This window comes from Meleagris gallopavo, chromosome 14 (assembly GCF_000146605.3).
Source record: "Meleagris gallopavo isolate NT-WF06-2002-E0010 breed Aviagen turkey brand Nicholas breeding stock chromosome 14, Turkey_5.1, whole genome shotgun sequence".
NCBI lineage: Eukaryota > Metazoa > Chordata > Aves > Galliformes > Phasianidae > Meleagris > Meleagris gallopavo.
In genome coordinates, this window is record NC_015024.2 from 14,892,989 (window position 1) to 14,919,412 (window position 26,424).

Here is a 26,424-nt window from a genome sequence, read left to right on the forward strand (position 1 = left end):
TTACTATAAGAATACTTCCATTTCTGTGTTAATAAAAAAACCTCAGTTTTGCCTGAAAAAAGACTACAAAATTTTATTCTTAGGCAGAAAGCATGGCAACATTCAGCATAAAAACACTGAGAAATAAATGGATTTTCAAGTCTTCTTGTCACTTTATATATGATCTATTGCCTGCAAGTTTCTTGTTTGAATACTTCTAACAGTCTTTCAGTTTATGCTCATATATTACCTAAGAAATAAGAAGAAATTTAAACTGAGTTCTCCAACTTGCTTCTGAGAATGTAAATGTAGCAGCACAGAAGTTAAGGAAAAAATTTCCTTTCTGGGCAAAGGTTGAGGAAGAATCAAAAGAGGAGAAAGATTTAAGAGATTCTGGAATGACTACAAAATAGTCACGGGTTTAAAACAATAAAATACAGTGAAAGATACATTTTGCCGGCTGTGATAAGGAAGGATGCATCTAGGATGAGTATTTTTCTTCCTTGAGGTGAAATTGGTGGCAGATCATCAGATGGCCTGAGGTTATCGTAAATATGTACGCTTTGGAAGTGGCCCTTAGCTGCAAAGGTATCTGTCTTCCATAGCATAACCTGAAAATAGTTCACTTTCAAACAGGAAAGCAGATTTTCCAGTATCAATGGTGTTCCAAGTAACCCGTGCTCTGAGAAGCTAGAAAAAATAACAGTGCATCTTGAATCACAGCAACTGAAACCTAACAAGCTTGACTGATGAGCTGACAGTCAACAGAATTTAATCTGATAGTATATAGAGTATGCCTAACTTCAAATCACACAAAGTGTTGGCTTACAAGGTTCACCACCAGAGATTTAGACCTTTAGATATGACCTTTAAAACAGTTGACGTTTTACTTAAAACACCCTACTTTTAATGAAGGAAACTCATTCAAAAAAGAAAAGAACTTCAGGTAAGCATCAGAACATACATACATATATTTCTAGAGCTCACAGTTCATAGACATGGGGAGGCTAAATGACATTTCAGCTTCACCTTTTCCCCAGGATCCATTTTTCACCTTCTAAGGTCAAGACCTGAACAACAGAAACCTCACAAAGACATAAGCAAAGGCAATTCCTCCAAGTATTAAGAGCACAACTCTGAGGAAGATAACATCCACAAAGATGGACTCAGAGTTACGTGTTCTGCACTGGCCAGGGATGGGACGCTCAAAGCAAAGCATGAAAGTTCTCACACTGATTTCTCTGTTGCCTCTATGTAGAACCCAGCTGGGCCATTGCAGTGTTCTGGTGATCTCAGTTAGAAGATGACTCCTGACAAAAAAGCTTGGCAGAGGTTTTGAGTATGGCTTCCAAACTGATCACAACAGTCAGGCACCTGAAGGACTGTAATGTAGTGTAAATTTAATTCTCTTTCTGAGATTTAAGTTCAAGAACCTCAAAGATCAACAGTAAAAATCTCAGACCCACAACTCTTTCTCATTAGCTACAAAGCATAACATTTCCTCCCACCCTCACAATCTATTTAGAGAGTAAGCTGGGGGGTCTTTTGTTTCCAAGGTGCCCTGGCTTCACATTTGTTCTTTAACAAGTTTATTGTAACTTTTACAATAAAATGAACAACAGGCTGTGTCAAGGAAGAACTTGGGTACTTCCCTGCTGAGAACCATTCCATTTTTTTCAGTTTATACTAATTAAATTTTGCTAACTATTGGACATGAGATAGAACACATTATTTGGCAACAAACTTGACAGTTACTTTCAACGGACTAGAAAATACAGCATCATTTATCTCCTGCAGGAATGTGCTTTGTACACTACAATTAAAAGGTACAGTCCCTTGAAAATCGTAACTCAATTTTCCTTTCTTTTTAATTTAAGAATAGACACATTTTATCCAAAACTTTGGTAATACATATATATGAAAAACACTGGCGCTGGGTAAGAGAGATTTTTCTTTCTTCCAGTGCTCCTATCAGCTTAAACGTGAGGGTTTTTTTTAATTTTTTTTTTTATTGTCCATCAAATTACAATACAAATTCCAGCAGAGGAGAGGAAAATTCTTAATCAAGACCCTCTAAAGATGAAAATACTATTGTGAAAAAAGACATATTTGTACACAAGGCACACAGGCCATTGATGCAAGCCTACTGTTAGAAATGGAAAACATCTCTGCAAAACTATGGAACACTGAAAGTCTTGAATTAAAAATGTTCAAGAAAAGCCTGTAGCAGGGATTGATCAGCTTCCAGTTACAAGCAGATAGAAAATGTACACTAGATTCCCTCAGCAAGCGATCACTCCTTGGGTGTAAAAGCAAATACAACATGGTTTACATCTTACCTTCACCGGTACTGAACCAAGACAGGCAATTAGGGAAAATGACACTGGACTCTGTGAGACCATTTGTTTTTTGTTTACTGTACAGTACGATATAATAGAGACTCTGCAGAAACGAAATCCCTTCCTGGAGGTCTTGGCTTTGCTCATAACTCATTACCCTAGAGACAAGAGAGATCACTGATGTTATTTTAATCTGCTAAGCTGCCTTTGCTCAGCCATATAGTAAGTCTTACAAAACTGCCGAGTAAAAAGAAAAAATCTCTCCCCTGGCAAGACGACCTTGAACTTGAAAGTTTGATTCTACAGCAAGTCAGTCTACTGCAAAATGATTAGTCATAATAGTACAGCATAATAATGCCTTATATTTTCAAATTTTAAGTTTTGATGAACAGTGTCAGTGCACATGCAGCAATCCTTGTCACCAATAATTACTGTTTCACAGCAGCTACCCAAAAATTCTCACCAATTAATTAATTCCATTTTGAGAACTTTTGAAACAAATGAGAAATACCGATGTCTTCAAACCACAGTCAGTAGTTGACACATATCTTTGTTCTATCTGAAGGAGCTGCTGTCAAATGGATTGCTTAAAAATGTATTTGAAGTGGTTCCACAGAATACTTCAAGGGTGTATTGCAGAAACTTCTGCAAGTGTTAATTCTTGGCTACTGTTAAGATCTGTACAAATGAAAAATACTCCTCCAATAGCCAAAAGTGACAATTTGAGGTAAGTGCTATTTCTAGATGGCCAACGTTTCAAGGGCTAAAAGAATGTTGAGAATTGCAATTGCATCTAAGAATAAAAATAAAATAAAGCAATTCTTGACTCTTTCAGCAATACACGCTAAATATTTAATAAGGGATCCTGGAGCTCAGAAAGGTTTAAGACAGTGTGTTAGAATATTGAACTAATAAGCTCCTCCAGTAAGTCTCTAAATACGTATAGTTAAACACTACCTAGTTTATTTTAATTATTTAGCACAGAGACTGAAGGAGGTTAATGTGACCCAGTGGACTTGTTTATGTTGAAAACTATTGCCTCTCCTTACTCAAAAATCTGCATGCTGAGCTGCATCATAGCACAGAGCTACAAGGGAGCAATACAGGATAGAGGTTTACAGCTGCTTGCTAACGTCCAAATGACAGCATTTATACCAGGGCAGTGACTGCATGAAGGCACAGGTAATAGGCAAGTCAGGCCCACTGACTTTGTTGACATCGCTAGAAAAACTAACACGTGTACATTAGTTGCATACTTCAGAATAGCCTGGTTGATGGAGGATTTTCTTGCTAAAATTTAGTTTTATATATCTACAAATCCCCACTTAACATGCAGCTTACAAATCATAACTGCTGACTAGCTGACTCTCTTCAGACCATGGATGGTGTATCATTTGATCTTCAACATTCTCTTCCAGTTAAGTTAGTGGAGAAAGCAGCCTTCACTAAGCCACCGAAAACAATGAAGAAAACAAAAAGAAAAAAATACTTGCATTCAAAAAGCCCAAAGGATAAGCATTTAACAAAAGAAAAACAGAAGGAAAAGAAAAGCCTCACTAGAGAGAAAGCAAAAAAAGTCCAGTTCCAAGGACTACCAGCTAAGGACCAATGTACTCACTGTAAAAAGTAAAAAGATTAATAGCCAGCCTTGGTGATAAATACTATATAAGTATAATATAAGTAAGTGGTATAAAGTAATATAAACAAGAAGTGGTAGAGGATTTGAGTTTCATTTTTAACTCGGTAACAAGTTTAATAAAAGAAATCCTGTCCAAGAACATTCATTTCCATTTGTCCTCAGGAATGTAAACATAAGATGTTGTTTATGTCCCTTCTCATATATGAGATGCAAAACCATAAGCATCATCCTCAGCATGATGTGTCAAGGAAAAATGTGGCTATTTCAGAGTTCAGAGTCATCTTTTTTTTTTTCTTCAAACCAATATTTATGCAGCAAATGTTAAAGGAAAAAGCTACAGAAGGAAGAAGTCACGGGATTCTTAGAAAATCTGTTGGCAAAAGGAACAGTTTGGAGCTACCTGCACTGAGGGTGTTTAGATACATTCAGAGGGAATAAATAAAGGACATTTTGCACACAGAAACACCCTGCTGTGCTAGTGCAATCCTATTAGCAAATCAATGCTGAATTGCAGCTTTGTGTCACTCTAGCCTCCGAGATCAAGTGACTTAAACTGCCCAAACGCCGGATAAGCACTGTGATTGCAGCACTGGGATCTGCACCCTCTGCCTTCAGGCTCTGCCACCACCGCTGTCATCACCTTCCCTATGGATCTAAACAACGAGGGCAGCGACTCTGCTTTGTTTCCAACACAACTCTCACTCCTTGAGTGAAAGGTGCAGCAATTTTAAACCCTTTCTCAGATTAAGGTGCCTAAATTCCAAAGCTGTTGAATTCCAAGCATTTAAATAAACTGGTTTGGGTATCTTGGACAAAGATTACTGCTCTCCCTGAAAACAAGATTTTCAAACAACACAGGTAAACTGGTTCCAAAGCCTCCAGACAAGATCAACTCTACCTTTAATCACCTAAAATCTTAGCAACAGAAGAATCAGTGGGGCAGAAACAAAGAGACATGTTTATCCATAGAAGAAGAAGGCTTACAAATAATTATCGATTCACATGTTTTATCTGAGAATAAACCCAGAGGTACCAGAGCCTTTTCCCTCCCAGTCCTGGCTAAAAATAGCACACTTAAGTTTTAATTTTGTTGGCTTATTTTTCCTTTTCTGCAGGATTTTCATTACTGCTTTCCTTTAAAGCTCTCCCAAGACTCAGTTATGTGCCCGGAGAGCTTTTAAAGGAAAAGAGCTTACTTGCCTGGCATCTCTTTCCAGCCTATCTCAGCTCTAATTACAAGGTGAAGATTAAAAAGACAAATTAGTTTTATCATTGCATCCTTGGCCTTTTGGAAAGGAAAAACAAAGCAAAACAAAAAAATCAGTGGAACTTCCAACCTCAGATAAATTGTTGAAGTCAGCAGCTTGTACTGGGGGGGGGGGGAGGGAAGGGGAAGGAAAAGATGAATCATTACAAAAAAAAAGAAAAAAAATTCACTACAAAGCTTACATGCCTTGTGGCAGTCTTGCTGGAGTACAAAGCTGTACAGCATGCAGGTGACATAATTAGGTCACTGGGGGCAAGGCTTCTTAGAACCATCACATAAATAAATCTATAAAACTTCTCAAATTAGACTTATTCCAGGTTTCAAAGGTAGATACTTCCTTTTTGCTGCCATGGCTCAAAACAGTGACTGCAAGAAACTTGGTGTAAGTCCTTTCTGGCAGCACACAGCATTGCAGTTACACGTTCTGGCAAGCTGAATAGCTGCTTTATATCACTTTTCCACTCTCTGCTTGAAATAATTTAGGGGACACTGCTAAATACATTTTAGAACTTTGGTGCTGAACACAAAACAAGATTAAAGAGTTGCAATAGGCAAGTTGCCACTGGTGTTTCCCCGTCATGCCAGGATGAGGAGTGACATTTCTCATATAATAAAAGTGGATAATAACACTGACGATCATTGTTTGCTTGGAACTGGCCCAGCAGGTTAAAAAATTTATCAGGGATTCAGTGACATCTGGAGGGACTGTAAAATTACATACGGCTTGCCCCTTTTAGGAACTTTTAGTCCTTCTGGGATAAGAGATGTTCAAAATGCAAGATGCACACACAGTTCTCATTTTGGAAAGCACAGTGAATTAAAATGCCTCACTAAACATAGTCAGACTCAGACACCTCTTGTTCTCTGCGACGGTCACAATTCCATTTGCTCTGAAGTTTTTCATAATTAATTCAGAACATGCTGGACTACTGGATTGACAAGTATTGTAATACACAAGAGCAAACTGAAATGGAACAGACTAAGGAGAAGGAAGAAACAACTTGCTCAGGACAAAAAACAAAGAATTGTTCTTGCTGCTGATAGCTAAACCTTATACTTGGGAACAAGACACCAACATCAGGATCTATTTCCTTTCACATAATTATTGCAGCTTTCACGACTGTATTATATCATTTTCCAATGAGTGTATGGGAAATAATTCTACTGTTTATCTATGCTGTTACCTTAAAATTCCCAAATTCCCTTTTAGCTGCCCAATTTCAAAAGGATTCATGGGTCTTCCAGCTAGAGTTGCTCTTCTCTCTGTGGATCTTCCATCATCTGTCACTTGGAGCATATACAGCATCATGCCCAAAGGGCCAGTCAGTCAGGAGTTAGATTAATAATGCTAACCAGTTACCTTCTCTTTGTGACACAACTAATCCTAACTAAGAGATCTCCTTATTTTTAAGAAAAAATAAAGCAACAAAAACTTCCTTCAGTGAGATTTTTCCTTTGGGCTTTTAAGCTAACCAGATACATCCAACTGCTCTTCCAGATCCATACATTGAATGGATCCAATTTCCATACCACAACATCAGACAATACATTCAGCCACCGCACATTTCTTGTACTTGCACCATCATTAGGACCTGTAGCTGGAATTAAGCTTTTCCTACATAACCAAAAGGAATTACTGTGTAATTACCACTAACTCTCTAGTCACTGGGTGTCACTGTTAGAACTGCTCTGTTCTGACCTCTTTCACACTTGCAACATCAATATCTTTACCCACCTAATACCATATTCAGCTCCCCCACTGAATAAAAGTATTTTCTCTTAAACTTTGATGTGAACAAGCGTGATGTGCTCAGAATCACTTCCTGTTGTCATTTCAGCATGCTATTTACTAAGAAACCATGATTAAAAATATCTACATAAAATCTCAAGCTCTAGTTGCAAGTGACCATAAGTCAAAGAATAAGAAAGCTCTGGTTCTGCTGATCGAGGCTCCACTTAGATACCCAAAAATGTCACCATCGTTACTGCAGAGAGAAACTTCTCTATTCAAATCTCTTTTCCCTTACTGTACAGGCTGTGCTCACAAACAGCTAGAAAATACTACACTGAGGTGAACTGCCCACACTTCCATCCCAATGGCTGCTAGCGAGCTGGATCTCATTTAAATGCTGGCACAAACATAAAACATTGCAAGTCCAAGCATAAAATCACAACATTTTCTTCAGAAACGTGTTATGTTATAAAGGCACAGTGCTACACAAAGTGTTGTCACAAATTTTAAGTGACATAATTTAAATGTTAAATAGCCTCAAAAATTAAGAGACTGCTTCAAGTAACATAAAAAAAAATGTGGGATTGCTCAAGGTCAAATGTAATTACAAATCTTCCTAAGATGAAGACAGTTTTTAAAGTAGTGGGAAATTAAATTATTTGTCCAAGTTATCTGACAGTAAATACCTGCCTGTTTTAATTGCTGTTGATTCAGCCTAATAAATACTGGAAGGGAAATGCTCACGCTCTACATCAGCTCCCTTTCCAGGTAAAGCTCTGCCTGATGTCACTGGGTTGATGTCACTGCTGCAGCCTGCACCACACCACGCACACCAGCACATCACTGGCTCACTGGACAACTCGGTCCTACTGGGGCTGGTACAGAAGAATGCATTCTTAGGCATTGGGAGGAGACTGAAACCCAAGCTGTACCTCTGCTGGGTACAGAAAGGAAAACAACAGAAGATTAAGTAAGAAGAAAGTCGCATGAAATCTGGAGGAATGTTCCTACTTGGATGGTCCCAGTACTCAGTCAAAGAAAAAATAAAATAAAATAAAATAAAATAAAATAAAAATAAAAATGAAAATATGGATGCTGCTGCCACCCTGTGGGAAGGTTGAGTAAAAAGCACTGCAGTAGAACTGTGGTTAACGAGGGCTGAGCCTGAGTCACGGTTAGGCTGATATTTATGCTGCACCTTTGCTGTCAGTGCTTTCCAAGACAGACTTTTTCAGAGAAGGCAAACTAAAACTGAAGGAGAACCATTGCAACTGTCTGCACCTTCTATGCAAGCGAGTCACTCCACTGCTTTGGCTCATTCCTGGTGCCTGTAAAATCACTTCGTGGACTTGATCCATTTCAATCCCACAGCTCTTTATCTCTTACTTTGAGGTGTTGATTTTTGCTGGTCCTCTGTGGAGCCAAGAGTTGAACTCGATGATCCTTGTGGCTCCTTTTCAACTCAGGATATTCTAAGGTTCCCTAAGATGCTGGAGCTGACACAGAGATGGTTGGATGGAGCTTTGCAAAATGCAGGATCTCAACTTACGACATTTCAACTCTTCAAATTGTAGTTAAAATTGAAGTTCCTCACCTATCCTGTTACACACACCTGAAGAAGCCTAGTCGCTGCAAATCTGCAGCAATACGGGTCTAAATGCCTTTCTAAAATTGGCCTTAAAAGTCCAAACCTGCCTTATTTCAGTACTTGGGAGCTGGGAATACAGATGTTCAAGGTAAAACAAAGAACTCTGATACTCCACTATCCACTTAGCACCCCCTCATAGATAACAGAGGGCCTCTGAACTGGTAAACGATAGCATAACATTTTTATTATCAACATCATTAATTGTGGATGATAAAGCAGAGGCAATGACAACAATTTAAAGTCAACTCAAGTTGTCAGGGTACACTCTGCAGGGCAATTATTGAAGAAGATAAATTTCTGATGTTTAAGGACTCTCCAGCAAAACACCAGCAGATAAAGAATTCCTCCAACAAATCACACAGAACGGGAGGGGACTGCCTTGTGATGAGGACAGATGAAAAAGGTAAGCCTCTCCTCAGCAGCCCAGCTGCATAAGCAGCACTCTGCTTTGTGAGATGCTGCTCAGACCGACTCTCATTCCTCTACGTCTATTTTTTTCATGTCTCCATAATATTCCCAATAGAATGACTGCAAGCAAAATTATCACTGAATCCACAGCACCAAACTGCAGTATGCAGAGCTCTGCCAAACAGCAGTAGTGGCATGGCAGTTAAAGAATGGGATGAAGCTTTCCTTTTGCTGCATGGGAGACAGCAGGTAAACTGTGTAACAACAGACACCATCCACCAGTGCTGACATTCAAATACACCGTCAGTAGAATGAAGGAATCAAAATATCAAAGTTCACATTTCATCTGAGCAAGACACCAACCCTAGGATCCTCTCAGTGCTTAATTTCAGAAGCATTAATTTAAGACATTTAAGTTTCACCAGCAAGCTGGTGTCCTTAATTTGCTACTATACCAAAACACAAAAAAATATTTACTTTTTTTTTAGTGAATTTTAATACTAAAGTCCCAGTAATATGCACACCCATACAAACATTACACAGAAAAATACTTGTGTAGCATGTAACATGAAGAATAACCTCTGCACATTGCTGTTAGGTTACTGCTTAACCATTTTAAACTCTAACACTTGTTTGGATACAGGACAGCAGAATTAACAGAAGATGTCAATACATTATTTGATCTTTGATTCTAGTCAAGAGGATATGTAGTCATTAGCACAGACCTATTTATCTTCCTCTCATTTCATCATCCTGTAATTTAAATGATTTCTGGATTTCATTTGGCTTATCAAAGTTCTCGACAACATCATGACATCCTGTCTCCATAGAAGATGATTTCTGCCTTTCTTCTTCCTTGAAGACTGTCATGTCCTGTTCACTCCATCAATCAGCCTGACATTATCTTCCTTCCACAGAGTGGCAAGCTTAAGTTATCAGATTTATGCAAAAAATAACAAGTAGTTCTCATTGCCCCAGAGATCACTTTGCAATTGGATGTTGTTCTTTAAACAGTTACTCCTATTGAAGCACAGAGTTTATTCTTGTGCATTTCATCCTCTCTTCTATTTATATTCATCTATTCATTGCTTAATTCTTTATTTACAGCATGTTACAACATCAATGACTGTTTTTAAAAAATACTACTTACTGAATTTTAATCAGATACAGAAAAATAGATACAGAGGGAAAAAATAGAAGGACAAGCATTAAAGAAATCCATTAACACAAAATGGAATAAAGATCTGGAACACACACTCACTGTGTGTGAGCTAGTAAAGCTCATCTATCAATACACAGGTTCTAAATACACCACATCACCCAGATAGCTCCAAGGACCATCATCTTCCTTTCCAGAATGTTATATATTCTCTCTCAAGACTCGTGTGACCCTGTTGGTGTGCAGGGATGTTATGATCTCCTCACCTCAGAGGGAAGGACTCCACTTCTCTCCCCCATACCCACGTGCAAGTAGCAAACCAGTCCTCAGTGAAGATGCTAATAAGAGCAGTAACAATTAGCAATATCTCATCACAACCATCTGCTGAGACTGCCACAAAAACGCCATCTTTCCACTGCCTGTCTCCTGACTGAATTCATCATTTCACAACATGCAGTTTTTCCTTGGTCAAGAAATGACCTTGCTATAACTATTTATTACTTAATGGATCTCGGTCTGAAAGCCCACGTCATAGTCTATAATAAAATACAGCAAGCAGAACTTCACCCACTTTAAGAGTAGAGCATTTAGCATTCAACACAAAATGTTAATAATATTTCAAAAGTGCCATTTCTTCTCATGAACTTTTGACCAGCTTAGCTAATGGATTCAGGACTAAGAAGTATTGAAAATAATTTTGGGAAAGAGCTTGCCAGACACTTGTCAGCTTTCAAATGTTTTTCAGTGCAGCTGGCCAAAACAGTGCAATGATGTTATTTAAGTGCCATACTCTGTTGTTTGCATAAATAAAACTCTGTAAGTACTAGCCCAGCTGCCAAGTCCCAGGCAAGTCAATCTAAATATAATCCCAGCACCATTTTGCGACTAAATCCAATTTGTTCCTAAGACCTGGAAATATTCACCACGCACATGTGTGTTTCAGCCCCCCATCTGTTAAATGAGAGTGATCACATTTGGCATGCAAAGCACCTCGTGTTCCTCCGACAAACACCTTGCATCACTCTGATTGCAGCCTGGCTGACACTGGCTGAGGAACTCCAGCACACTGCTGTTTATTTACACTGAAGCACTTGGGACAAAGACCTTTCTTTTTTTGTCGAAAGGCAACACAAAAGAAAAATTGGAATGAATTTGAAAAGAAAAAGAAAAAAAACAGAACATCACTGTACTCAGGCTACAGCATATTCAAGCCTTGATTCTGATCCAGAGTTCACTTAGCCCAAATCCCTCGATACTGAGGAAGGGCTGAAAAGTCAGGATAATGCTTTCTGCACTCACTGGTGGGTTAGATTTGTTCCCTGAAAGAGGACACATTCTCACAGCAAGCCCTCTTTTCTCTCCAACTTGGCAGAAACCGCCATGCTATATTTGCCTAGATGTTTCTAGACTTCAGCATAACACAATTATTTGTCAGTTGTAGACTAATTATTCCAGTTCCATGCCTGGGGACTGTGGCATCCCTTGCAGAAAATGGCATTTTGCTGAGGACAGCGATTTCAATTCATTTCTGAAAAAATGGGGAGACAAAGTTGTGGATCAGCACAATTTCAATTCTTTAACTACAGCACCCAGACAATACTTGAGGACCTTTTTCTACATTCTAACCGTTTTAGATGAGAAATTTTATGATTTCTGTTTGGGGTATTTGTTTGCAGTTGAAAGAATACCAGCATCTGCTGAAAGGACTGAATAGACAGAAATCATTAGCATAAACATAGCTTGGTCCAGACACTCATACTGCTGGTGTGATTTATGCCAACAGACATAATTTGCACTTTGTTCAAATTATATCCTGACTTGATTTTCATACTTCTAGTAAATTTTATTTTCTACAGATTATCTAGGAATACCTAAGAATAGAAGCAAACATCACAGTCAATATAGATATCTTTCTACTTGGCTTTCTTTGAAGAGAACACCTCCCCAAAATAGTAAGTCATGAGAGGACAGTCACCATTCCTGTGGGTGACCAGTTATTTACTGTCCCTCATTAAATAATAATAATAAAAATGTGCCTGTGCACTTATTGCTTATTCATGAAATGAGATAATATGCTTCCTTAATTTACAGTGTCTCAAAACACATTTTATTATACCAGGAGCAGACTGTGCAAAGGACATCACTGGGACTAGAGCAAGGAATGTGTCAGAAAGCCTTGATACTTTCAAATTGTTTTGTGCAGGGAATGTTATTAAAGAGCTTTATATATCTGTTTTCCCTGGACACACATATTTTCATTATCTTTTTCAAGCAATATTCTCTTTCATTGTGCTGTGCATTTTGGACCAGGAAGGGCACTGGATCCAACCTGGTACTTTACAATGGGCACAGTTACAAATGAGGGGTTTGCATGCTGTTCTTCTTTTCCCTTTGCAGTGTTAGCTGCTGAACACCACTTGTGCTGGAGCCAAGCATGCTAATGCCACCCTAGCCCACTGTACTCTCACCTTCATGATCCATCCAGTGGTGATTCAGAGGCATTGTGAAGGAGAAAGCTCAGCATGATCTTTATTCACTTCTATTTCTTGCTATATAGAAGGAAATCTCTCCAAGAAAAAGGGAAATAGAGAAAAAAGAATACAGAGAGCAGAAGAGACACTAAGCTTTTTCACCCAGCCAGAAAATAAAATGCATGGAAAAGACTGCCTTGATATTCTTAAACTCCATCCATTTGTGCTCATCAGGCATCAACAGCCAACAGGAAACTCAGTCAGCTGCAGGCAACACCTTGCAAATACCTGCTAACACAATCACGATCTGTTACATACCAGTCATGATGCTCCACCCCTGAAGTGTAACACCGAGCTACTGTGCAACAATTTGTCACTGTGCAAAAATAAATTAATTAATTTTAAAAAGACAGTGAAAGAAAGCTGTTCTAAAATACTCACTGCATCTTTAGGTGCTACTTTAAGGAGACTGAGGTGCAAAAACTAATGGGACAACTGTAATCAAGAAGATATAAGCAGTAAATAAAAGCTGAGAGTAAACCTCCCACATGCTTACCTGGTCACCATCTCTTAGAACATTCAGGTAAGTAAAAAAGACAGTGACCATCACTGGACCATAAGTCACGTGAATGATGTCCATTTTAGAAACAGGAGTGGAAAAAAAGAAAGAGGAAAAAAAATAAAGGCAGGGCAGGTCAAACAGTAAGAAATAGAAATGTTGATCCTTGAATTTTCTGCTCATAACTTCTGTTATTGGCAGGGTATCATTAATGATTGCCTCCCTGGTAGATAATGAATGTCACGTGTAGCATCAGTTCGTGTGCTGACATACAGCATGTTCGGTGTGATGAGGAGGGATCATCCTGCTGAACCCTATAAGACATCTTTAATCTCCTGATTTAGAATCTGTTGTCCTCCACCAATTTTCATTCTCCTGAAAGAATGCTGTCAAACACTGAAAAACAGACAACTGTAGCAAAGGGATAAGCAGCAGCAATTTAATTATTAGTTTTTTAAGAAAATCCATTGCCAGTTTCTTCCACAATTAAACATTTTTTTGTTTCCAAGGCGGTTGGGAAGCATCTCAAGTCCTCAGCCACACCACAGACTTCCAAATGTAAATCAAGCAGCAGCCATTTTGCAGGGGAAATAAACACACCTGGCACGAGAACAGAGCTGAGATCTTTACATAATCTTAGTGGACAAGAACCGGTGAGGTCAAACATGACAACCAATTTCCTGCTTTTAAGTACTTGATTATTTAAAGTCTGTGCAGTCACTCATTTGAAATGGAACTCTCCAGTAGCACAAGGCCTTACAATTACATTAAAATTGGACTTGAAGTCTGGGACGAGCTCTGTGCTGCTATTACAACTAATGTGATTGCAAGGCTGCGACAACGCAACCCATGCAGTAAGTGCAGGCATGTCGATCAATAGCTGAACGGACCCTAAAGCAATTTCCATCCCTCAAAATGGCAGTGATTTGCAAAACACTGAATGATGAATTCAGAAAGAATTTTATTAACGCTCAAGCGTTAATAAAATCATAACTATGAAGTCTAACTTTTCTTTTGGGACCAAACACCATATGACGTATCTGGAGCAGGCTGGAAACTAAATCACAGAAGAAACACAAGCTCCCCATTCAGTTTGGTCAGGACTTCCATCTTAAACAAGTCTTTCAATCAATTCAGAGAAAGGAATTCAATGCAAGTCCTTTACATTTCAATCTATTGCCTTCATCACTCAAACATCAACCTTCCCAAGGACTCAGCATGTTGACCTCCACGTAAACCCAGAGCACAGCTTCTGAGTAGAACATGTTCCACTTCCCATTGCATCACTGTACTCAAGTAAACACTGAGGACAAGATGCCTTCCATCCTATTCGCAGATTTCTACTTCTTTTTCCCAACACTGGTACAAGCATATGCACTTGAAGTACATTACTTTTTTGTAATATAAGTTCTAAGTTTGGGGGAGGCGGGTGGAAAAAAAAGGAAGAAAGAAAGATAAAGAGCAAACAAAGCTTGCTTGGTTAGAATTGTGGACAATGGAATGTAAACGTGACCATTTTTACACATAGAGACTATATAAAAAATAATGCTGCCAATGTAAGATGAATAAAATATAGTATTTTTACAAGCTTTCCCCCAAAGTTTTAGAATCTGGTCACCCTGATATTGCTGGAAACAGCTTGGTTCTGGCCTCCTGCTTCACACTGATACAATGGACTTGTAATTTTTTTGTTGAGACTGAATCTTCTGAATCTTCTCTCTTCTTTTTGCTATATATTGCTGCTTCTCTTTATTATTATTTTTTTAATAACATGATGAAGTACAATATGCATAAGTACACATTCTTCACCTCATCAGTAATTTTTTCCCACAGATCCCTGGGATAAATTTTTTATAAAAGACTATAAAAGACTAAATTAACACTGAATTTCTCTTTTCTGCTAGCCTCTATGCACACATGGATTTTGAAAAAGACCATCATATATACAGCAAGTTCTCACTGTTATTTAAAACTCCTTCACCCCTCAACCCCAAATAAAGGTTCAGTTCTTCCTCTTTTTTTCCCCCTGAAAAATACACCAGCAAACATCATGCAGAAAACTCCATCCCATTCTGTCTTAAAGGGATCCTATTGCTCAACTGAATTGCTTTCCCTACCCTATTACTTGAGATCACAGCCAGGGCTGTATATTGTAGCTACCCTATATTTAGAAACTGGGTAATAAAACACATAAATAACACACTGAATAAAACATTAAGACATAAAAGGAGTTAAACAGCACAAAAGGCTAAAGCTTATTGTGCACTAACCACATCTGACCCATTGAAATACAAAAGACACATAACTCTAATTAGTGAAATGCACCGTTATGACTTAAATCACGAGACAGCAAGCGTGCTGTCTGTCTGCAGCTGTGCGCTGGAGTCCTTTTCACAGCCTTGCAGGGCCCTCTGGTGGAACTGGGAACCAAACCCCTAGCAATCAGCACTGTTAGAATGAATGATATCCCAGCCCCAAAATAAGGGGACAATCAGAACCCTGCTTTTCCTTTTTTTCCTTGAAAGTAGCAATATTTCTAACATAAAGTTGCATCTTCCATCTAGCCTTCAATTAAAGTAGATTAAGCCCTGGAGCCAATGTAAAAGAGTTTTTCTACTTGACTCTATCAAGGACACAATTTTACTCACAAAGTCTTTAAAGCTGTGAAAAGCTGCAACTGATGTGGAACAACCCTGTCTGCTGCCAGACCACCTGAAACTAAAAGCCCAACCAAAAGGTATTAACAAGACTGAATTCCAGCTGACATCTCATATTCAGAGAAAAGAAAAAAGGAAAAGAAAAAAAACAAACAGATTCTGAGAGCCCTGCAGACCAAAACAACTGCAGTCAATGGTAGAACACTGTCCCAGGCCTATGTACATAAAATATTTGCCATTACCAAGTGACAAGCAGACTGTTTCTGCGAGAAACAAGTGAGTTGGATTGTCCCACTGGTAGGCTAGATCAGAGAGCAATTAAAGACAGGTAGAAAATCAGAAACAGACACATTCTAAAAAGACTTTGTCTTCTCTAACCAACAGCAAGGGGAGAACAGGAGGATCAGACAGGAGAGCCTTTGTTTTCTGCATCAAGGGCACAACTGTATAACTCAAATGATGAGCTGAGTCCCATGCATCAGCCTCACCCCGTTCAGGCATCAGTCAGAAGGGCAGAAAGGAAAACGATCACGGAAGCCTAGAAAATTATCTCGGATCCCTGTGCAGATCCTCTACAGCCAATCAACAAAAGCCCATCTTTTATACACAGTTGAAAAATTGAAACCCCTGGTCCTCTGAACAACAGCCAAGACAGCATCCTGGTTGCAGGAGATTGCAACTAAGATGCCAAGCAGCAAATTAGATTTTCTGCTGCATTTCACTAAGCAAAGAGGTAGAGTTTTCAACACCTCAGGCTGCTGTTAATTCCCTTATGAATCCACTTCCCAGTCTCCACGGTCATGCACATTTGACTTGCCATTGCAATTTTCAACAAGACTTCTCCCACTGAACCTCTGATAACCTTGTAAATTAATCCATCTGCAGAGCAATGGGAAATAAACTCTGTGAAGCTAGTACTCATTCTTCCAGTTGGCAAGAAGACCAAGCTGTCCCAGTGAACTCAGAGTGATTTATCCCTATGCTCTGCATCATCCTATATCTGTGGGAAGCAAGCAGATTATTAGGGCTGAACTCTTCACTTGAAGAGTGATGAGTTGAAATCACAAAGAAAAAAGAAAGTGAACCAAGTAAGACAGTTCAGAGTCAAATTTGGCCCTACAGATGTATATTAAGCATATAGTTTCCAGGTGTATTAATAATGGATTCTCCAAAATCTGGAACCTTCAGCAAGCAGAAGGAGGCTGAAAGTATTTCAGTTAGAAAACATCACGTAAAAATAATATGCAGCAGCCTCAAAAAAGCCAAGCTGTAATGGTTAATCATGACAGAAATTGTTCCAGTTAATGATCTACAAGTTAATGATCTACAAGTCCAGCTTCCAAGTGAGGTGACCAGAGGAAGTGTCTATTCAATGTTTCATCATTTGTGGATCCTGACTTACAGCAGTGAGGTGGAAATAAATCTCTGGGACTAAATGTACATTGCTTCATTCAGCACAGTGTGGAATTGTTATACTGGTCTCAGTTAGGAACTCTGGGATCTTGGAATACTGCCTCATTTTAAATAGCTGTAGTAAGGTTGGTGCTCAGCCACTATCAGTGCAAAAGACAAGCTCTTCAACAGGGTACTTCACAGCAATGAAATCAGATGAATTTTCTGAATTGTCTTTTCTCTACAGATACAGAGGGAGCCTGCTGAAATAATCTGCGTAAGTATCATCTTCAGTGATCTAATGATAACGAGAAGGAACATCTCTCCTCTACCTTTTGCCGAGTTAACTCTGTCAGTCAAAACAATTGCACCATTCAAATGAAAGATAGGTTGAGGCCTTGAAGCTGGGTTCAAGATCCAAACTTCTTCAAAGCAATGGCAGAATTGGCTTGCTAGATTGAACAAGGCTCTTTCTCCACTAAGAGTTATTTGATGGCAGCAAATATATTGCAGAACAAAAGAATAGGCCTGCCTTGTCCTACACTTTATTACAGTGATGAGGCCCTTTTTGTCAAAGGGACTGCTCAATGCCATTGTCTCTCACTTTTCAGCAGCAGGATTGTTTCTGGGTCCTTAAAGATCCAGCTTCTGTTCCTGTCTGAATATTATGGAGACAGCTGTCAAATGTCATTCTTTCAAGTGCCATCTAAAACAACCAAAGTCAATATGTGTCTTTTCCTGGATTAGACTCCTTAAAAATTGCAGTATTTTGCAAAGAAAAAAAGTCAATCCTACTTTTCAGCTTAAATTCTATTGTCTGCCCTTGGCTAATAAACTTTCTTAGATGTCATGAACAAGCACTTTTTCTAAAAGAGACCAGTGATCCCAAATACACAGACTGAAACACATGGGTTTTCAGGGGCAAATAACACATTCTTAAAAACAAGCTCCTCTTCAAGGATCACAAGCTAGGTACCTGGTGTCTCACAAACAGCAGGTGTTTCTCATCTTAACATACACCTACTGGCTTACAGCTGCTCGACCTAAGGGTGAGACACACAACAAAGGCCTTGCCAAACCCAATGCCTGAACTCATCCCTCTACCACGATAACATGCTTCAGCACATTTTACTTTGAAAAATGTTGAAGTTGTCTATTAACCAGAAAAAAAAGTACCTCGTGTTAATTTGTATTAACCCGATGAGGTTAATTATTTGCTTTCTAAGAAATGAGCCACACTAAAAGAAAATTATTTGCTTTCCAGATGCCAATCAGGAAGCTGCAAGACATTGTTTTGCTCACATATCAGGTTACATCACAGATCTGATAATACCTCAGAGGGGCAATCTGCGCGTTGTGCTGAACAGCCAAAAAAAAAAAGATGATGCTGGGAAATGCAGGCCCCATCATGAGGGCCTTCCAAATGCTCAGTGATGCCATGCATCGGATAAGGGAGGCAGAGAATCAAAAATGGGGTGACTTGCATGTGAAACATAGAATCAGTTTGGGATGGGAGTCATTTCGGTGTATGCATGAGGGAAGCTCATGTCCAGAGAAGAATACGACACACAAGTCTAAAAAGGTGCAAAAAAGCTCCAGCCTCGAGGCAGTCTGTTTGAAGAAGAAAGAGCTCTATGATCTGACCATACTGCTATGCAGAACCTTTCTTTAGCCTACCAGAGAAAGCACTGTAAGAAAATTTGCTTAACAGTTGAGAACCTCAATTGTGCTTTACAATACTTCTTTGATAAAGGGAAAAAAATCCTTAGTGTCAGTTAAAAGAATGCAGTCAAGCATTCTGAAATGTTATGTTAAAAGACTGCCAAAATTTACATGACACATAATGAGCATTCATCATATGAGCCCACAACAGGGGATCACTGCTGCCTTATTACATGTATTTCCCTTAGGTACACATGCAAAATGCATCTTAACAAGACAAAAATAACATTTCTTCTTGCAAGACTCTTCTCTGAATGACAAAAGGAATTTCAATGGTTTAATCAGCTCCAAAATGTGCTGATAAGCAACAGTTCTTTATAGGAAGGATCAAGATTGCCTAATTAACTTGGCATTGTATGTAGACCCTCCTCTTTAGTGAAGTGATTTAGTCAGTTACCATAACAGCTACCTGTAAAAAGGTAATACGAATCATCTTGTATTCACTGGAAAACCTTACAGGCTTTCGCTTAGACTTCTGTTTTTTCTCCATGACTGCATCATATGGCAAACACACTTCACTACATGGAAAAAAGCATCTACCAGGCAGTGAAAGTAGTTTTCAATTCTTTTGGCATTTTATCAGTAACTTTAACATGCTTACTGCTGGTTTATAGTTTCTGGCCAGATTTCCTTCAACAGCAAAATGTCAAACACCCAAAAGAAAGTAGTGGGCTGGAATCCATTTTCAATGGCTTCAAACATATGGTGTTCAAGAAAAAAACTGCTAATAAACCATATCAGTCCATGCTTTAAAGAAAACTCGAGGGATTTTTTCCCTGATAAGACGACTAAATTTAAATAGAACTTGAATGAAGCAGCAGGCTCACGCTGGAAGGGCAGTGCCAAATGACACATCTGAGCACGGTACAAATGTTCTACAGCACCACGGAACCCAGAAATCGGTGATAAAGCAAGGCCAAGAGGTATTTTGTGCAGTTCTTAGATATACACATGGCTAACGTGCCGTGAGTGTGTAGACAGACACAGCAGCTCCATATAGGTCAAATTCAATGACGTGCACCAGGATTTCCAATTTTTTTGGCAAGCACACAAGGGTCCTTCAACTCCTACCTAGACAATCACCAGAAGCAGCCAGGAAAGAGATCATCAGGTTGTCTCATCTGGAGGATGAGCACTCTAACAAAAGTATCCTCACTTCCTAGCACTGAGCTGAAGTGTGTGTTAACATTACACACGGACCCATGAGAATGTGACTCAGAGTTAAGAACGTTTCATATGCATTAATGGCAATACACCTGATTTAAGAATGTGACTGTATCACAAAAAGGAAGCAGAAATCCCCAGGCCAGCACAACTCTTAACTACAGTACTGAGAGCTCACTCTTCTCATCATGAGGGTGCAGCCAGGATTTTGAGCTCTCCTTAAAGCAGAACTCACTGGTGCTACTGTGTTAGCTTTACCTTTCTTGCTTCTGGGATCAGAGGTGATAGAGGGCATTAGCACTGGTACATCTATATATCTTTCTGGAGTGTTCTTTGCACAGTCCCAGCACAAACACATTGCTTCCAAGAACCCAGTCTTGTATCAATTCACAAAGCCAACCCTGTTTGTTCTGAGCTTTTTCTGCCATTTATAGATACTTACACTGTTCTTGGTAGATATACCTCGCTAGAATTTAAATGCATTCCTTTAAATGCAATTCTTTTTGCTTTACTCTGCAGGAAAAAAACATAGCATACCACAAGATGAACTAAACCACAGTCCATATCTGTGTTACTCTGTGAAAGAACTGGCTCACACAGTCTTAGAGCTTTGATTTATTGCTCACCAAAGCCAAGGATACCATTAGAAAGTCTCCTGGTAAGTACTAGATTAGGAGGGAGAAGATACATTTCAGAATTGTTAAAAAAATAAAAAATAATAATAATAAAAAAACCTGACATCCTAGCAGTCACGAAGGTCACCAGAAAAAATTTGGAGGGATTTCACTACAAAAAATTGCTAGAAACTCCATGGATTTTTACAGTAACACATTTCGTTGCTGCTGTATTTTTAACCCATTGCACTGATTGTAACATGCTGTCAACAGCCTCATCAGTTATCCACTGCTAAAAAGTGGGCCCTAACATTCTGCAAGTGGTATTAATTGTTCTCAGTAGCACATAATGAGTTCAAACACTCCTACCTGTGTGTCCCCGGGGATGGTGGCTAGAGGCGGACAACAATTTACAGCAGACCATTAACACATAGACCAGAAAGAGCCAGTCAGATAGAAGCATTGATTTGGCACAGAATCTCATCCTGGAGGCAGAAAAGGAAGAAGATGAGTGAAAGAACAATATGAGTAGGGAATAACATAAAAACAGTGCTGGGAAGGAAACGCTGTCAAGATACTGAAGAATAACAAATAAGGCAGCACTGGCAAAAATCACTTTCACAGTTGGGCTGAAATCAATTCATTTTTTAAGTATGCTTTACCAACAGAAGAAATGCGATGGCCATCACACACCAGATTACCACACATATACTTATTATAACACCATACAACTGCAGTACATCTTGAGCGGCTTTGTTTTTTGATTAAGGTCCATCCACAAAACTTAAATATGTGTATTGATAAGGCGTGCTACTATTTGGAAACTGCACTTGCCTCAAAATCATAGAAACACCACAGAACAATGTCATCTGTATTTAATACCCCTTTGGGTATATTTGCTAAGGGCACCAACAACAGGTAGGCGTGTGTACAAGGTGGCTCTACCTCTCAAGCACACATTATCAGCTGGCTTTCCTGGACATCACTAGGCTTACTAAGGGTTAAACAGTCATGAAACCATCACCTCATCCAAATACATCCAAATACATCCAAGGTCTCACTACTCTGTCAGTGTTAGAAACTATTTCAGAAAACAGTTGCTCAACAGAAGACAGATGTTGTTAGTCTTATTTATGGGAGTGATAGAAATACAGCCACAAATCCCCAGTAATTTTGCTGCAAATATCTACAATTAAATCCTTCAATAGCTTATGTTATGCCATTCATCATATAGAAAGTTAATCTGATCATTTTCTTAAACTCAATTACGATGATTTATTACTTGTGCAACACATAAATGTACATTATGCACTTGAACTCCTAGATGTACCATTCCCCACTTTCAGAAAATGCTGTAAGCAGGAATACATCAAATTAATTAAAGGCAAATCACAGATTTGCATAAACTGAACTAAATACTGCTTTCATAGCAGCGTTAGTCTGTAGTTAATCAGCATGCTGGGATTTGGACAAGCCTATCACAAGCATTTTTATTTGCACCAAAAAGTCCTTTGAGAACTTTTCCCTGCAGATTCTAGTTCTGATTCCTCCAGGTACTTTCTGATTTTTTTTTTTTTTACACCTATATATCTTTATAATACCTGAAACCGTTCAACTAATCAGATCAATCAAGTGCTGAACGGCCTGATAATTTAAAAATAAATAAATAAAATTAAAACAATCCCATGCCTCAGCTTAGTCTATGGCAGGCAGGTTTTAAATCCAGTAACCATCTGCCAGTGAAACTAAAACAGATCTCACATTTTCTCATTTGAAAGTGCTTGCCCGATATTCCTTTCCACTCATCACAAGACAACGCTGTTCTCTCAACATGTGTTAATGAGAACATTGATAAGGCCCAAGTAATTCAGAAATGCACTTCTTCATATTAAAAGTTAAGAGGCCAGAAACCTGCTGCAAATATATTTTAGCAACAGTGTTTGTACCTGCTGGTTTGGGGTTCCTTTGTTTGTTTTTAATCAAGGAATTGTTCTCCCCCTTCAGCTATCCTTATAGACGTCAGCCTGTCATTATACATATATTTTTTTAAAGCTTCACATTTATTGTAAAATAACAGAATCTTAAAGAAAAAATAAGTAAGCCATGTTTTAAGGATTGATTTGGGAAAAATATGGATATTAAACTATGTTAAGAAGATGCTCTGTTTTGAAATCAATATAAGAAGAAACAGATTCTTTATTAACAGTGCGTGAAACTCTTCTGCAAGCATGAATCAACCTCAAAAGACAAAAACTCCAGTGCTCCTTCTCTATCCTAGAAGTATCCTCTTACAGAGCATCCTAAGCTAATTCACAGCAGTTACACTTCAGCTGATAACCATGGGCCTATTTCACCTGCACCCAGCTGAACCACATGAGGCCAGTGCAGCTAACGGGGCTGAGTGAGAGTGAATCCAGCACAAGTGTTGTTATTGCTGCTGATCTTCATCTGGGTAAACTGCACAGTAGGTATCAAAATCACTCTACCATTTCAGAGTTCAGTCCCCAAATTTTCCCCGGATAATGACAGTAACGCCACTTTATTGAGGAGAGAGCTGAATTTAACCACTTAACCGTTTAACCATTGTTTTCTTTCTCCTCTTATGACAACGGTAACACTTGTACCCTGTGCACCAGTACCTCTGAATAGGAAGCCAGGATTCACTCGTCTTGCTCATCAACTCTCCGCTGCCCTAAACTCAAACACAAAAGTTTGACCCAGGTATCAGTGGACATCCCAGGTCTGGTGTCACTCTGTAGTAACACAATGAAGATAGGGACCTTCCTTCAGGTTTCCTAAGGTGTTACTGGAAGCAAGATTTAACCCTTGAAATTAAATACTATAGACAGAAATTCTGAGCATGCCATTTCTGGCGTGACTTGACAGATGGGATGGATATTTGGCCTCAAATCATGCACTGGCTGCTCAACAGCTCCTATTTCAGAATGTAAGTGGATCCAGGTGTTCCCACCATTGCTATTAGAGGAGCGAGCCCAGGCTCAGTGGAAATGTGTGCTGACATCATTTCAAAGCTTTCCCATATTATGAAAGTCTGACTGTGTTGAAACCAGGACCCTGATGTTAAACAGGTAATGGGAAACAAGGTTTAATTATCGTAACAGAGTAAACTTAGTCTTAAGTAAGTACATTTGAGTTCAGAAATAAGTGTATCACTAAAAAACATCCATACAGTTATATCCAAGCTGAGAGGCTGCTAAAACCATCCAGTGTCACTAAAACGATACAACACTCGCAGACTTCAGGTAGACAGGATACAAGTCTTCAGCCCACTAATATGGAGAAATACAGGGTGATCTTTCACAAGGCAGGGGATGAATGAAGTTTGGCAGACAGACACAACAAGGGGTGCTGGGCCCTTCAGCGTCAGCGGGCTGCCACTCTCAGAAATGTCAAGCCTTAACTCTCTCGGATTCAAGTGGATAGTGTTGCTAACCACAACAGCAAATCTTCAGTGTCATTTGAAAGCTAAAAAGCACTCTTACCTTGGGGACTTTGCAAGAATTTTGTTCCAGTCAAACACAATTATTTCAGTGTGTTTTTCATAGTTATTCCAGATTCCCATTTGCGGCTGCAGATAAGCCTTTCTGCATTTCAGAATGTTCTCTTCACTTTGGGGACCTACAAAGAAAGCCATATTACACTGCAATTAACAACTAGAATGATGCTGTGAAATAGATCTTTGTTATCAAAATCGTTGCTTCACAGTGCCATCTACAGTACAACCCGATGCCAAAGGCAGCAAATGCTGCTCTTCTCACTTGTTTAAAAGAACACAGGGAGACTATGTTGAGACAGCTCTGAAATACCACTACATTCACTACATTTAGGCTGGATGTGGCTCTGGGCAGCCTGGTCTGCTGGTTGGAGACCCTGCACATAGCAGGGGGTTGAAACCAGATGATCATGGTGGTCCTGTTCAACCCAGGCCATTCTATGTTTCTACGATTAACAAAAGGCAGAGTTTGCTCCACTGAAAATTACACATACAAGGCACGCTGCTTACTGTGGGTTGACAATCGAGTGTCCTCTCTCCACACAAATGCCATGGAAGCTGTTAGATTGTGGAAAGACACTGCCACGGTGCAGATTTCCACACGATTGCTCGAAACCTCCAACAAATTGAACAAGAGGTTATTAAATGTGGAGTGAAATTCTTTATTCATAAAGATTTGGCCAAGGCCCCTGGAGTCCAGCCACTCCGGGAGCAGAGAGGTCCATAGGGCTGCATCCATAGGATCACGTCTGTGTGATCAGTGTTTTACTGCTCCCACTGATGCTTTTGGTTCTACTTGCACCATATTCAGGCCAAGCCCACCTGCACCCAGAAGCTACATTTCCAAGTGTTTATATGAAGATAGTTTTCTAGCACTAGTGACATGCATTCCACAGAATAACGAGCTCAAACACTCCAATTCACAGGCAGCCAAGTCTCTTTGCTTTTATTGTTTATATTTGTTCTCTCACTTCTATCCCTGGGCTCAACTTGACCTTCTGCTATTGGAAACACGACACAATGTAATTTGTGAGAGTAATAATGATGTGGTCTCCCCTGATGGAGTGATCACAATAAACTTTTCCCGTGTTCTCCCACCACTCTTTTCATTTCAGTAGTCCTTTGATCAATTGGAAACCCACTTTTTAAGAAACACAAAATTACATTAACACACACTGGGGGCAGAAAAGTCAGTAAGCAGACACCTTCCAGGAGCTTAGAACAGAAATGGCCCTGGCTCAACAGACTCATTTTCTTCCTGCTCAGAACACAATGAGAAAATAGCAAACACTGGAATTAAAGCGGTACCAGGCCAACAACCCATAATTAGCCACATTTTACTCCATCTCAGTCCTCAAATGTGGAGTTTCAGAGTGAGACAAAGTTGCAGTGCAGCAGCTCAAATCAAAACAAACCGTGGGCAAAAAGATGTCTTAAGGCAAGCATTATATCAAGCCTTTCTTGTTAGTAGTTCTTAAGCACATAAAATATTAAAAAATAAAAAATCAGTGTGCTTCCAAAGGCTTACTGAGAAGAAAAGCACGCAAACAGGCTTTTCAATACAGTACTGAAAGACTGAAGTGACTGCGTGGTACATTTTTACCCATTTCATAATAGAACAGATAAATATATCCTCACAGTGCTCTTGCAGGAATCAATATCTCAATACACCAAATTAGGTTTTGACGCTTCTTTGCTCTGTAATTTTTATCAGAGAGAAGGGAGAAGAACTTGAGATGCACCTACAGGTAACTACTAACTTCAGTGTCACCTATTCTGCAATGACACAGGGAAGTACTGGTTATTCCAACTCATTCTAATTAAAAGGATACAGCAAAAGAGGCAGATAATAGTGCATATCGAGGGGCATTCTGATGCCTTGCAGGCACTGTATGTTTATTTTGACAGAATAAGACAGCATTCTAAAGTAAGTATTCTTCCCACCGATATTTACATGTTGCAAAATGCCTCTTACAGCCACTTTCTGCAAAGGATAAATTACCAAAGCTTTTTAAGCTATCTCTTATAATAAGCTATTCAATAATTTAGACAACCTCCATCCATTAAATATTCAGAAAGCCCTAATTCCTCTATTTTCTCTAACTCCTGCCGGGGGGAGGGGGGGAAAGAGGACAGTCAGCCTCCCGAAGGCTCCCGAAG

General features: G+C 39.2%; 1 protein-coding gene across 1 annotated transcript in view; it reads right to left on the reverse strand.

Moving 5' to 3' along the window:
* TAFA4 (TAFA chemokine like family member 4) overlaps window positions 1-24,384 on the reverse strand; it is a 45,632-nt gene extending 21,248 nt beyond the window's left edge. The window contains exons 1-2 of the mRNA XM_031555515.1: window positions 24,254-24,384; window positions 21,120-21,235 (exon numbers count right to left, since the gene is read on the reverse strand). Of these exons, the coding sequence (XP_031411375.1) occupies window positions 21,120-21,235; window positions 24,254-24,333 (196 nt within the window). The 5' untranslated portion in view covers window positions 24,334-24,384. The remainder of the gene's footprint in view (window positions 1-21,119; window positions 21,236-24,253) is intronic.
* Between the last annotated feature and the right edge of the window lie 2,040 nt (window positions 24,385-26,424).